The sequence below is a fragment of the Fusarium keratoplasticum genome, chromosome 3, assembly GCF_025433545.1.
Source record: "Fusarium keratoplasticum isolate Fu6.1 chromosome 3, whole genome shotgun sequence".
NCBI classification, from domain to species: Eukaryota; Fungi; Ascomycota; class Sordariomycetes; order Hypocreales; family Nectriaceae; genus Fusarium; species Fusarium keratoplasticum.
In genome coordinates this window covers 5,464,450-5,475,354 of record NC_070531.1, presented here as the reverse complement: position 1 = coordinate 5,475,354, position 10,905 = coordinate 5,464,450, and the positions used below count along the sequence as shown (strand labels likewise).

At 50.9% G+C, this 10,905-nt stretch overlaps 6 protein-coding genes across 6 annotated transcripts; 4 read left to right on the top strand and 2 right to left on the bottom strand.

Annotated features, from left to right (window-relative positions):
* Positions 1-100: 100 nt before the first annotated feature.
* NCS57_00501200 (uncharacterized protein) lies at positions 101-1,608 on the top strand (the record flags this gene model as incomplete). The annotated part of the gene is made up of 2 exons (XM_053054955.1): positions 101-1,067; positions 1,133-1,608. 2 exons carry the CDS (start codon positions 101-103, stop codon positions 1,606-1,608), a joined length of 1,443 nt encoding a protein of 480 aa, XP_052917115.1.
* Positions 1,609-1,972: 364 nt separating this feature from the next.
* On the top strand, positions 1,973-2,758 carry NCS57_00501100 (uncharacterized protein; the record flags this gene model as incomplete). Its single annotated transcript, XM_053054954.1, has 1 exon — positions 1,973-2,758. The coding sequence occupies one exon, from the start codon at positions 1,973-1,975 to the stop codon at positions 2,756-2,758; it is 786 nt and encodes a 261-aa protein (XP_052917114.1).
* A 956-nt stretch (positions 2,759-3,714) lies between these two features.
* NCS57_00501000 (Peptidase-M14 domain-containing protein) lies at positions 3,715-5,122 on the top strand (the record flags this gene model as incomplete). The annotated part of the gene is made up of 4 exons (XM_053054953.1): positions 3,715-4,009; positions 4,059-4,321; positions 4,367-4,481; positions 4,527-5,122. 4 exons carry the CDS (start codon positions 3,715-3,717, stop codon positions 5,120-5,122), a joined length of 1,269 nt encoding a protein of 422 aa, XP_052917113.1.
* Positions 5,123-5,275: 153 nt separating this feature from the next.
* Positions 5,276-6,997, bottom strand: NCS57_00500900 (uncharacterized protein; the record flags this gene model as incomplete). The annotated part of the gene is made up of 5 exons (XM_053054952.1): positions 5,276-5,423; positions 5,480-6,386; positions 6,442-6,475; positions 6,530-6,780; positions 6,835-6,997. 5 exons carry the CDS (start codon positions 6,995-6,997, stop codon positions 5,276-5,278), a joined length of 1,503 nt encoding a protein of 500 aa, XP_052917112.1.
* Positions 6,998-8,723: 1,726 nt separating this feature from the next.
* Positions 8,724-9,443, top strand: NCS57_00500800 (uncharacterized protein; the record flags this gene model as incomplete). The annotated part of the gene is made up of 1 exon (XM_053054951.1): positions 8,724-9,443. The coding sequence occupies one exon, from the start codon at positions 8,724-8,726 to the stop codon at positions 9,441-9,443; it is 720 nt and encodes a 239-aa protein (XP_052917111.1).
* A 403-nt stretch (positions 9,444-9,846) lies between these two features.
* NCS57_00500700 (uncharacterized protein) lies at positions 9,847-10,699 on the bottom strand (the record flags this gene model as incomplete). Its single annotated transcript, XM_053054950.1, has 2 exons — positions 9,847-10,521; positions 10,571-10,699. The coding sequence occupies 2 exons, from the start codon at positions 10,697-10,699 to the stop codon at positions 9,847-9,849; spliced, it is 804 nt and encodes a 267-aa protein (XP_052917110.1).
* Positions 10,700-10,905: the final 206 nt, after the last annotated feature.

The window sequence follows — 10,905 nt, the reverse complement described above, 5'->3', positions numbered from 1 at the left end:
GTTTACCTCTCATCATCAATCAAGAAGCGCCATCTTCACCCGAAAGCTCATTGGCTTTCTTTTTCATGTATCATAAGTGATTTTTCTCTATGTGGTCGCCATGACTGCCCAAAGCAGCATCGATGTCAGGGCGACGGCCGCCCGCGATGCGACTTCCGCCGGCCAGCTTGACGACACAAATGACGGTGATACGACAAGTCAAGTCGTCGGAACATCCCTAAACGATGCGCATCGGGCAGGCAAGGAAGCCTCACCCAGATTGCAATCTTCAAGATTGGAGGCTCTCCCTCCTGAGCTGAGATTAAGACTCCTCTTGTCCATACCAGATCTACAAACTCTCCGCTCCCTCGTCCACGCTTCTCCAACGCTACATGCCCAGTACCGGCATAGCCGAGATAGGATTCTTCGAGCTTTTATAGGCCGTGAACTCGATGGATTTCTTATCGACGCGTACGCCACTCAAATGTCTCGGCCACATGAACTAGGTTCACCACGGACCAACAAGAAGATTGCTGAGTTTACCGACACCTATGGCAATTGGCTATCTGCCCCAGAGTCATCTCCAAACTTGAACTCGATAGAACCCGAAAGACTCCGTTCCATGTCGGCGTTCTACTTGTCGGTCGCCCAGCCCTTGGCTCATAAATACTGTGAATGGGCACTTGGAAACTTCATACCGGCTATCTTGGACTTTGTAGCCCTGACAAACCCTAAACCGACAGCAGAAGCCCTTGGTATTAATGACCTGAACCCCCAACGAAGCGAACTGATTCGCGTTTTCCGTGCCATCTATCGATACGAGACGTATTACAACCTCTTTGGATGCAACGAGGGCAAACGTGAAGGTGCGCCGTTCACCGAGGACTGGACAAACCACCTCTTGTTATATCGTTTCGAGCCTTGGGAGGCTGAGGCCGTGGCATGCATTCACGCTTTCATCGATGATAAATATAAAAAACTTTTAGAGCGGTCCAAGGATAACTTGAGCCCTCCGAATGTTAGGTTTACGCTGGAGAACGGAGTTTACCGCTACGACGAATTCTTTCGTCTCCTAGCCGAGGTCAACGGTAAGCACTGACCCAAACATTGAGGTTCAGTCTCGAGGTGAGCAGCTACTAATCCGAGATGTCAGACTATTTGGAGGGCATGCTCTCGCGCGGACTACGGACAGCAGTAGAGCTATTGAAGACTCATGACGACGAGGAGCTTGTTGTCAAGGTGCGGCAATGTCTTCGTCGCAGTAGAGACCAAGACAGCACTCTAGAAGGTGCCCTGAGCGAAGCCGCCCAGAGTAGCAGAAGATACGAACTAGATGTCCCTCCGGACCCCAGGGACGAGATCGCGAGGGATAGGCGTTTTATGGATTTTACTGGTGATGCTGTGCCACCGACCGGGCCGCCGTTAGGGTGGGTGCAGCTCTGGGGTGAGGGATATGCCAATATCTACGGAGAATATGTTCCAAAATCTGTACAGCGATGGGGCTATGTCATGTGGAACAAGGAGCGCTGGGACTTTCCGATAGGACACAGGCTTCTAGAGCGGTGGTGTCGATGGCCCTCCGATGATATTGAGGTGGGCTCCATGCACTACTCCTGGAGACCATGGTAAAAAAAAACAAAAAAACAATAGCACCTATTACAGGTCATTCAAAGCACTTGGCTAGGTGACGACTAATAGCACAGCTGTTGCACCAGGTGTCAAGTAGTGGAGACAGACAAATATCATCTGTTAGCAACATTCCTACCGACAGACAAAGCTTACATCCAAGTTCAAGTCTGCCTTGTTGCCAATGCTCCATCACAACCTCCCGCCAGACGTTGCTGTGTGGAGTCGGTTGAAGCCGTGGGAATGCCCTCGGGAACCACTCTGTGGAGTGCCGATGAAGTTGGACTTCAAGCTGGCGTTGGCCTCAGTGATTTAAAAATTAGGTACAAGACATTCTTAGAGATCTATATCTGCTACAATTATTGCCATGTCTTCTCAAAGTGTAGTCAACAGGGTTGCTATAGTCACTGGTGCCTCTCGGGGCATTGGTGCGGCCATCGCCCGTGAGCTCTCCAGCAGAGGTGCTCGTGTAATCATCAATTACCCTACCCCAACCGAAAAAGACGAGGCCGAAACCGTGAGACAGGGCCTCGCCTCACCTGAAAATGCTACTATTGCCGAGGCAGACCTGTCAACCCGCGAGGGACCAGCATTGCTCGCTGCAGCTGCTGCCAAAGCACATGGGAATCGTATCGATATCCTCGTCAACAACGCAGCAATTGGTCCTATGATTCCATTCGACTGCCCCGATGATTCTGCCTTGAATGCAGCGTGGGACAAGACAATCAACCTCAACTGCCGCGGAACGTATTTCCTCACCCGCGCCGTCCTGCCGTATCTCACCAAGACAAATTCACGCATCATCAACATCACATCCGATAATGCCCGAGATCCCCAGCACAACTCAAGTATCTACGCCGGCACAAAAGGGATGATCGAAACCTTCACGCGCTCCTGGGCTCGAGACCTGCCACGCAAGTATGGATGCGCCGTCAACAGCGTCGCTCCGGGGCCAACGTCTACAGAGGCAATAGAGAGCTTTCCAAGAGAGTTTCATGAGAAGCTGCAGCCGGTTCTTGATAGGGTGCCAATCGCTTCGCGGACGGGCACACCTGAAGAAGTGGCTTGGGTGGTTGCCATGCTTGCCGAGGAGGGCGCATCATGGGTGAATGGGCAGATTGTGTCTGTTAGTGGGGGCTCTGTTTTGTCATGAGCGGTGATGACAGATGATGTTCAACTTTGATAAGGGCACTGATATTATCAAAGACGGAATCACTCTATCCAATCACAAGATGGTTCCCAGCAGCTCCATGGAGGATGCCACACAGAGGTTGACGGGTGAATGGAAGGCGGAATTGTTCCATAAGGCTTCTTTTTGGCTCGGAAGGATTAAGCGATCTAGATCGAGCTTCACAGGGATTGAATGTCACACCCATCCGTCCGATTTGTTCAATAGGTGTACCTTGACGTGTCAAGTCTCACGCTGCATAGCAGTCCATCGCCAATACAGATCGGGCAGCTGCTCAATTCACCAGCAGCGTGGAATGCCTAGAATCTTTCCACCATGGCAACACAAAAGACCCTTCTCTTCTTCCTCCAATAGACATTGCAGATTCCAGAGTCATCATATCTCGCCCAATGACGTGCCAGCCTAGCCGCTGGATCATCAGACGGTGATAGTGCGTGAAATACTAGTGGACGCTTATCTGTATTGCCAAGTCTACCAAGACACCACTCGTGTTCATGCGGGGTAATATCAAGACACTCTATTCCAGTTAAGAATGGCACCATGAACCCTGCAAGCTTAGAACCAAGATATGTATCAACGCACGACTCGGAGACGACTAACTAAACTTGACCAAGGACCGACGCGCCGTGTCTCAAACGGGAAGGTCAGCCCGTTTCACATATACACCGACACGGGGCAAACTCACCTTCTGAAAGCAGCCCGTACTTTTGTTACATAGGCTTGCTGATCGCCGACGGATGTCACCTAACTAGTCGGGCAGGTGTTTCCAGCAACGCGAGGCTGTAGCATGTGCCGAGAGATTGTTCTGTAATGCCAAGATGGTAGTGCCGTGGTGGGACTGAATCGTGAGGTGTACTATATAAGAGGGAACACCCGCCTATATCTGCAATACTCGAGCACTCGTTGTCCTCTCGAGCATCATGAAGTTCCTTTATACCCTCGGGCTCTTGGCGCCCCTGGCCGCCGCCAAGGTTTCGTATGATGGCTACAAGGCTTTCAGCATTGATGCTGGAAAAGACCACGATGCCGTGGACACTATCCTGAAGGATCTCAAGTTTGTTTCTCTGAGCTGTGAGAGCAACCACAAGACTCTCGAGGTGGCTATTGCTCCTGAGAGTCTTAAGGCCTTTGAGGCTCTTGACCTCAATGTCACTGTCATCAGCGAGGATCTTGGTGCTGAGTTTGCTGTTGAGGGAGAGTTTGAGGAATACGATCGTGAGTCACAGCGCAAGATTAACCGCTCAATTAACTAATGATCCCGCAGCCCCCATGAGACTCTCGGCCGCCCTTGCCGCGCTGCCTGATATTTCGTACTTCAACTCGTATCACACGTTTGATCAGCATCTCCAGTTCCTGACCGATCTGCGAGCTTCCTTCCCCAGCAACTCTGAGGTCTTTACTGCGGGAACTTCTGTTGAGAACAGAGCTATCCGGGGTATTCACCTCTGGGGTTCTAGCGGCAAGGGAAAGAAGCCTGCCATTGTGTGGCACGGAACTGTGCATGCTCGCGAGTGGATTAGTGCTCCCGTACGTAAAAACTCCTTGATAATAGTCCTTTCACTGACTCTTTAGACTGTCGAATACTTGACCTACAAGATCATCGATGGTTACCAAAAGAACGATGCCACTATTCGTAAGACTCTCGACAACTACGACATTTACGTTCTCCCCATTGTTAACCCCGATGGTAAGAAAGCCTGAACACATCTATGAGCCTCACTGACTTCCCCAGGCTTCGTTTACACCACCACCAACGACCGTCTCTGGCGCAAGAACCGTCAGAGACGCTCCGGCCAATCCTGCGTCGGCACTGACGTCAACCGCAACTGGCCCTACCAGTGGAACGTCCCCGGCGGTTCATCCACCAACCCCTGCGACGAGACCTACCGTGGTCTTGCCGCAGGTGACACCCCCGAGAACCGAGTCCTCGTCAACCACACGAGGACCATCGCCGAGAGCACGGGCATCAAGTTCTTTGTTGACTGGCACTCTTACAGCCAGCTTATTCTTCTGCCGTATGGATACAGCTGTTCCGCTAGTGCTAGCAACTTGAGCAAGCAGATGAGCCTCGCCGGTGGCGTTGCCAGCGCCATCCGGGGCGTCAACGGTCTCACATTCCGATATGGCCCAACCTGCTCAACCATCTACCAGACCGCAGGAGGCAGCAATGACTGGGCGCAAGACGTTGCCAAGGCTGAGCTTGCCTGGGCTTTCGAGTTGCGACCGGCGAGTGCCAGTGCCGGTGGTTTTACTGTTCCGCCTAGCAACATTGTGCCTTCTGGTGAAGAGATTTGGGCGGGCATGAAATATCTGTTTGCAAATTTCTAGGTGGAATGTTTGATGAAGTAACTTGACATGCCTTTCTTTTGTACTTCACAAGGCTTTTGTGGCCACAACATAGTTTCCTAGATATAACCCGAGTAAACGACCTTAAGCGTACTGCTGCATCCAGTAGAAATCTGTCTTAAAACCTCGAAGCCATCAACTGCGCGACGGGCCAACAGCTGTCGCATAGACCTTTGAACCCGCATCCTTGCCAGAATCTGTATCATCCGAAGCTTCTTCATTCTGCACTGGAGTATTTCCTCTCGTTTCCTCCTCATCCCTTGTTCCGATCTTTTTCTTTGCCCTGATAAGATTGGCATTAGTATCAAAACCCTGGAAGGGTAGGAGGGATATGCATACTCTTTGCGCTTGATATACTGGTTCAAAACATGAGTCGAAGCAATAAGTGCCAACGCACAGCCAAGACAGAACGAAAAGCCCTTTGGATATGAAGGTGCTTCAACAGTCGGAAAGGTAAGCAATGGAGTCCAAGCCGTTGAAGACTGCGCAATAATAGTGATCAAGACGAGAGTAAACGACCGTTCTTCTGGAGAGTCGCGAAGCAAGGTATTCACCCATCCATGGAAAACGCTGGATAAAGCGTTCGACCAGTACATGGTTGAAAAGGCAAACCACTTGGCTGCCTCGGGGATGTTCCAAACGACCAACATGATCAAGCCGATGGCGTTAATTGTCGAGGCCACGGTCATTGCCCAGGCAGGTCCAAGGATGAGATCAGAAGCAAAGCAGGCGACGAGGTTATACAGGATACCCAAGGCTGGTGCGATGGTACCTAGCTCGTTGACCTTGGCCGGGCTGTACTTGTTCAGACTCTTGATCCATAGGAGAAAGCTTCCTGTACTCTTATGGATTCCAGCATTCCAAAAGAGAACATCGACGAGAATAACAGTCCAAAACTGAGGACTCAAAAAGATCTTTTTCAAATGTCCAACCTTGAAAGTACCATGCGTAACATGGCCACTACTCTCAAGTCGTCGCTTAGCAATCTCAATATCCTTGTCGTTGAGGATCCAACGGTTCGGCTGGTCGATGGTGCCAGGAAGGAGAAAGTAGCCGAGTATGCCAACGGGAAAGGTAATTAGGGCACAGATGATGTACATCCATCGCCAGCCGGCTAAACCGTTGACGCCCTCGAGTCGGTGGGAGGCTCCGGATGCGACTAGGCCGGCGGTTAGAGTACCGAGGTTGAGGCCGACATAGAAGATGCCGCCACGTCGTGCGATTTCGTGGCCGCGATACCAAGAACCTAGGGGAAAGGTCAGTATGTACAACATTATGGCCGTTTCAGCGAAGCTGCATACCGAAAACGTAGTGCATGGCCGGGAAGAAGGCAGCCTGTAGCGTGTCTTGTTAGCATCAGAAGCAGGACCTCAATGGTGAAAGGCGTACCTCAAAGAAGCCAACCATGAATCTATACGCAGCAGCCTCGGCAAATGAGTGTGTGCGATACTGCAGAAGCGTGAAAACTCCCCACATGATATCCATGAAGGGAATGGTCCAATACATGGGGATGTATGTGAAGAGGAACATAAACGGCAGCATGCCTACGACTGCTCCCACGGTGTACATGGTCTGCAGCTGGACCAGCTCGTTACCGTAAAAGTTCAGGTCCTCCTTCATACCGGCGACGTAGGCATTGTCTAGAAAGGTCAGCAGCAGTTCAAGACTAATGTCGGTAGTAGTGGAATGCATACTCAGGTTTGCCTGGTCAATGTACTTGACCCAGTAGGCGAGAACAGCATAGGGCACCACGATAAGGTCGAGTTTGATGATGAACTTTCGCTCCTCAGGCGTGTCATCATCAGCATACCACTGAATCTTCCACCACTGCTTCCTAGGCACCGTAGAGTCCAACATCTTGACAGAAGCACAGTCCTGGTTGGGTCAGAATCCCAAGACAGATGAAGCCCACTCAACAGAGGACAGCCAGCCCATATAATAGTGCCTCGAAACGGCCGATATCGCTTTATATCTCGACCCTCCCATCTCCAGAGCACGTCAAAACACTTCGGCCTCCCGCCATCTCTAACCAGAGTTTTTCCGCGGCGATGAAACGGTAGACAAGGTATTTGACTCTTCCCCGGCGAGATAGTGGAACTAGAGGCATCGGCGTCGTGCCGACAGCGGGGAAAAGATCGAAACGGGAGATTTTCACAAGCACGTAATTAATCCCAGTAATGGTGGATCGCCGTTATTGGGCGGGTAGAAGGTCGAATATTCGACACATGCTCTTTTTTCGGTGAATAGAATCGGACCCTGAAGATAGAAAGAGACGGATAATAACGCTTTGGTATCAAAATGGCCCTATCCGTGATAAAGCCGTCCGGCTGGTGGTGTCGGCATTCAGTTTTGCTGCCGTAGTTGTTCGCACGACAGGCATGGGGCATCTTGCGTCATCTAGATATAGCCCGATTCTTACTATTGGAGGCAATTTTTGTCCAAGGGTCCTAGTAATGATCGATGACGATCATGGTACTGGTTATCTTTGCGCCCGGATGCTTGGTTCCAGAAGGCAATCTCAGAATCCTTCCGAGGGTCTTATGCAGTGGAAGATGAAGTCGCTACAACTCTCCGGGCATTCGTGACGTCAAGTGGAGTCTCTGGGTGTCATTGATGAATCACCAAACTGCTGCCAAACGGCAAACGGGCAAGGATGCTCCTCCGACTGAGCCTGGGACAGATTACAGTGTTCCTGAGGATTTAAGCATAGTGAATAAGGATTTACGCTAAAATTTCGCCTGGAAGCTATTATTCAAGCTTAAAATCACGTTTGCATAAGTCGTTGTCTGGACCTGGATGATGCCATTCAGGCTGCAGGGTATGTTGTTATAGCATTGTTCTCAAGGTTATGGACTACGTTCTGAACCCAGACTTAGGTGAAAAGTTCCATAATAAGCTTAGTATAGTATAAGATGTCTTTCATCTAGCTATTAAAAGGATTCGATCCACAATCCCAATGTCTACAGAGTGAGGTAGGAGAGGAGAGCCGCAAAGGGCGAGAAAGGTTCACAAGACAAATGTGGAAAATGAACACGTTCACTATGGATGGTTCTATCCAGCTTCCATACACATAACTAAAAAAAACTACTACAGAAAACTCACCTGGGCATATTCAATCAATAGGTAGTCAGTCTTTGGGCTCCAACAAGTCCTGTTCGACTACAACACTGGCCCTGTGCCAAGAGAATAGCCCCAAGCTTGAGGCGCAGTGAGACAGGGCATCAGTTCATCAACCAATCACTCAGTTTCGCCAAGTTGGATGCTCCTAGAGCCCAATAGACCCTTTAGAATGTACAAGGTAAGGATCGAGATATCCTTTTACCACACATTCAATACGCTCTCGATCCATCAGGTGTGACTGGAATGCTCATGTGAGATTAGTCATCAGTCAGAACCCTCCTGCCCGCATCATGAGCCAATGAAACACGTGCACCCCGCGCAAACATTCTTCCAGGGTCCTCCTCGATGGACCACGGTTCCATCGCTTGGCACTAATATCTGACCTGTTCAACCTCAAGGCCGCTTCTTCCGAAGAACTTGACCTTTATTCCCTCAAACATCATCCCTCTCCTCATCTGGAACAATGGCATCTCCCGAACTCACCCTAGAGTTATCGGAGCTCTTCTCTAAGATCGAGAACAACTTCAAGACGACCAACCTTGGAGAGCACCGCTGGTACCTCCTCGTCATCGCCTGCCTCTCTGCCAGTCCGGATCCGGAAGCATCCGCAGCTCTGTACCTCTACCTCACACGCCAAGAAGCCTACCAGACTAGCGAGTCCAGACAGGCCCTTGTGAGGCGACTTCGCGAGGCCCTGGTCAAGACCATCTGCCTCGTAGGCGTGTGCAAGCCTATTGAGGCCATCCTCGCAATCGCAAAGATCGAGAAGCCCGAGGACCGAGATTACAGCAGAACCCGACAAGACTGGCAGGCTGATGACGCCAACCACGAGCGGGCCGTGAATTGGTTCAAGCAGTTGTACACGCGTAACGCCACCGACACGCTCGGTCTGTTTGACGCACACAAGGATTTCTCGTGGATCTCGACAGAGATTACGTACGGGTTGTATCTCTCGGATCGTCAGGTTCTCGACGACACGGATACGCAGATGGTTGTTTTGCCTGCCATCATGAGTCAGAATCTCCGCCTTGAGACCCATTGGCATATCCGGGGAACGCGACGGATTGGTGTGAGCAAGGAGGATACTCAGGTTATTTGCGATAGTGTGAGGGCTGTGTCGGAGTTTTTTGGGATCAAGTTGAACAGGGTGCCTACGGTGGACGAGGTTGAGCCAGATGTCTAGGCTTGCGAGGTTGGGCCTGGACTTGGTAGGGTGAGAGAGTGAGGCCAGGTAGAGAAGCCTATCGTGGCGCACGATGTCACAAGGAGTGGAACTAGACGTGCCAAGGCTAAATCAAGACACGACTCACGAGTGGCAATTGCATCTTGATATAGCCCCCACGCAACAAGAAAATGAGAAGCGTAATGACATTCAAGAGGGGAACTCGACCGCACAGCAGTGTGTTCGGAGAGGTGAAAGAACACAATTAATTTTTATTCTCCAATCTAGATTAATCCGACAGCCGTGATTCGATTTCCAATTTTCCCACAAATGCTCCAATCTTCAATCTGCCAATTATCCTTCCCATCCCACCCTTGCACCGCCAACACCGAAAGCATACATAGTGAGCCCAACTCCAACACCATTAGTTTTGGTTCTGAGGTGAGGGTGTCATTGTTTGGCTTTCGAAACTCGCAGGGGTGAAACTCTCGTCAAAGCATCCTTGCGCAGACGCCTGGGTCTGAGGCTGGAAACAAGTCGATTGAAGCACGGGCTGAGCCTGTAACTGAGGATATTGGGCAAGATCAGAATTCAGATACTGGAGGTTTCCAACTCCCATGCCTCCAGGCATACTGTACGAGTGGAGGCCTGATACCGAGGTTGCCATGGGTTGAGATGCAGAGGCTTGGTAGTTGGCAGGCCAAAAGTGCTGTTGTCGAGGTTGTGTCGGTAGCATTGAGTATGGCACCAACATCTGTATTCCGTACTGATCCTGGAACAAGTATCCCAATCCTGGAATAGGAGCCATTCTTGCTGCAGTCAAGAGAATGGGGGTTCCCGACTGCTGCACAGGTGAGAAGTTGAAGCCTTGGCCGGTAGCCCCAGCAATGGGTTCAAGACCAGAAGAAAACTGGGTTTCTTGTTGCTGAGATGACTTACGCTTGGACCTGGTGGCCTTTGTGGCTCGTCCTCTCTTGCTGGGAGTGTTTCGCACCATCTCTGGGTTGGCCATGTCGGTGATGGGGTTTGCCATGATCCTTTTGGGGGCAGGACCAACATCGGCATCGACGTACTGAGCATCATCCTGCTCGCTTTCATCCTAAGCAGGTTAGCATGTCGTAGATGGCTTACGTATGGCAGGCTCTTACCTCATGATCCTGGGTTGGTCGGGCAGCCAATGGAGCCATGCTTGCGACCGGGGTTCTGCGAGGTGTCACGCCTGGCGAAGAACGTCGATGACGCTTGGTGGCAAAAGCACCGCGACGAGTATCAGCCATTCTTACTAGGCCTTTGTCGCTCCAAAGAAACATGACAGACTCAAGTCAAAGGACAACAGGAATAGGGGCGACGTAGAGTAATAGCCAACCCCCAATTGTGCAAACGAAACTCAGCCATTGTTTGGTTCGAATCTAGCGGTCAAGTTTTTGGTCATTTTCTCCGGCTTTCAAACGCTGCGTTTGATGCCTCGACGGTCGAGGATGCG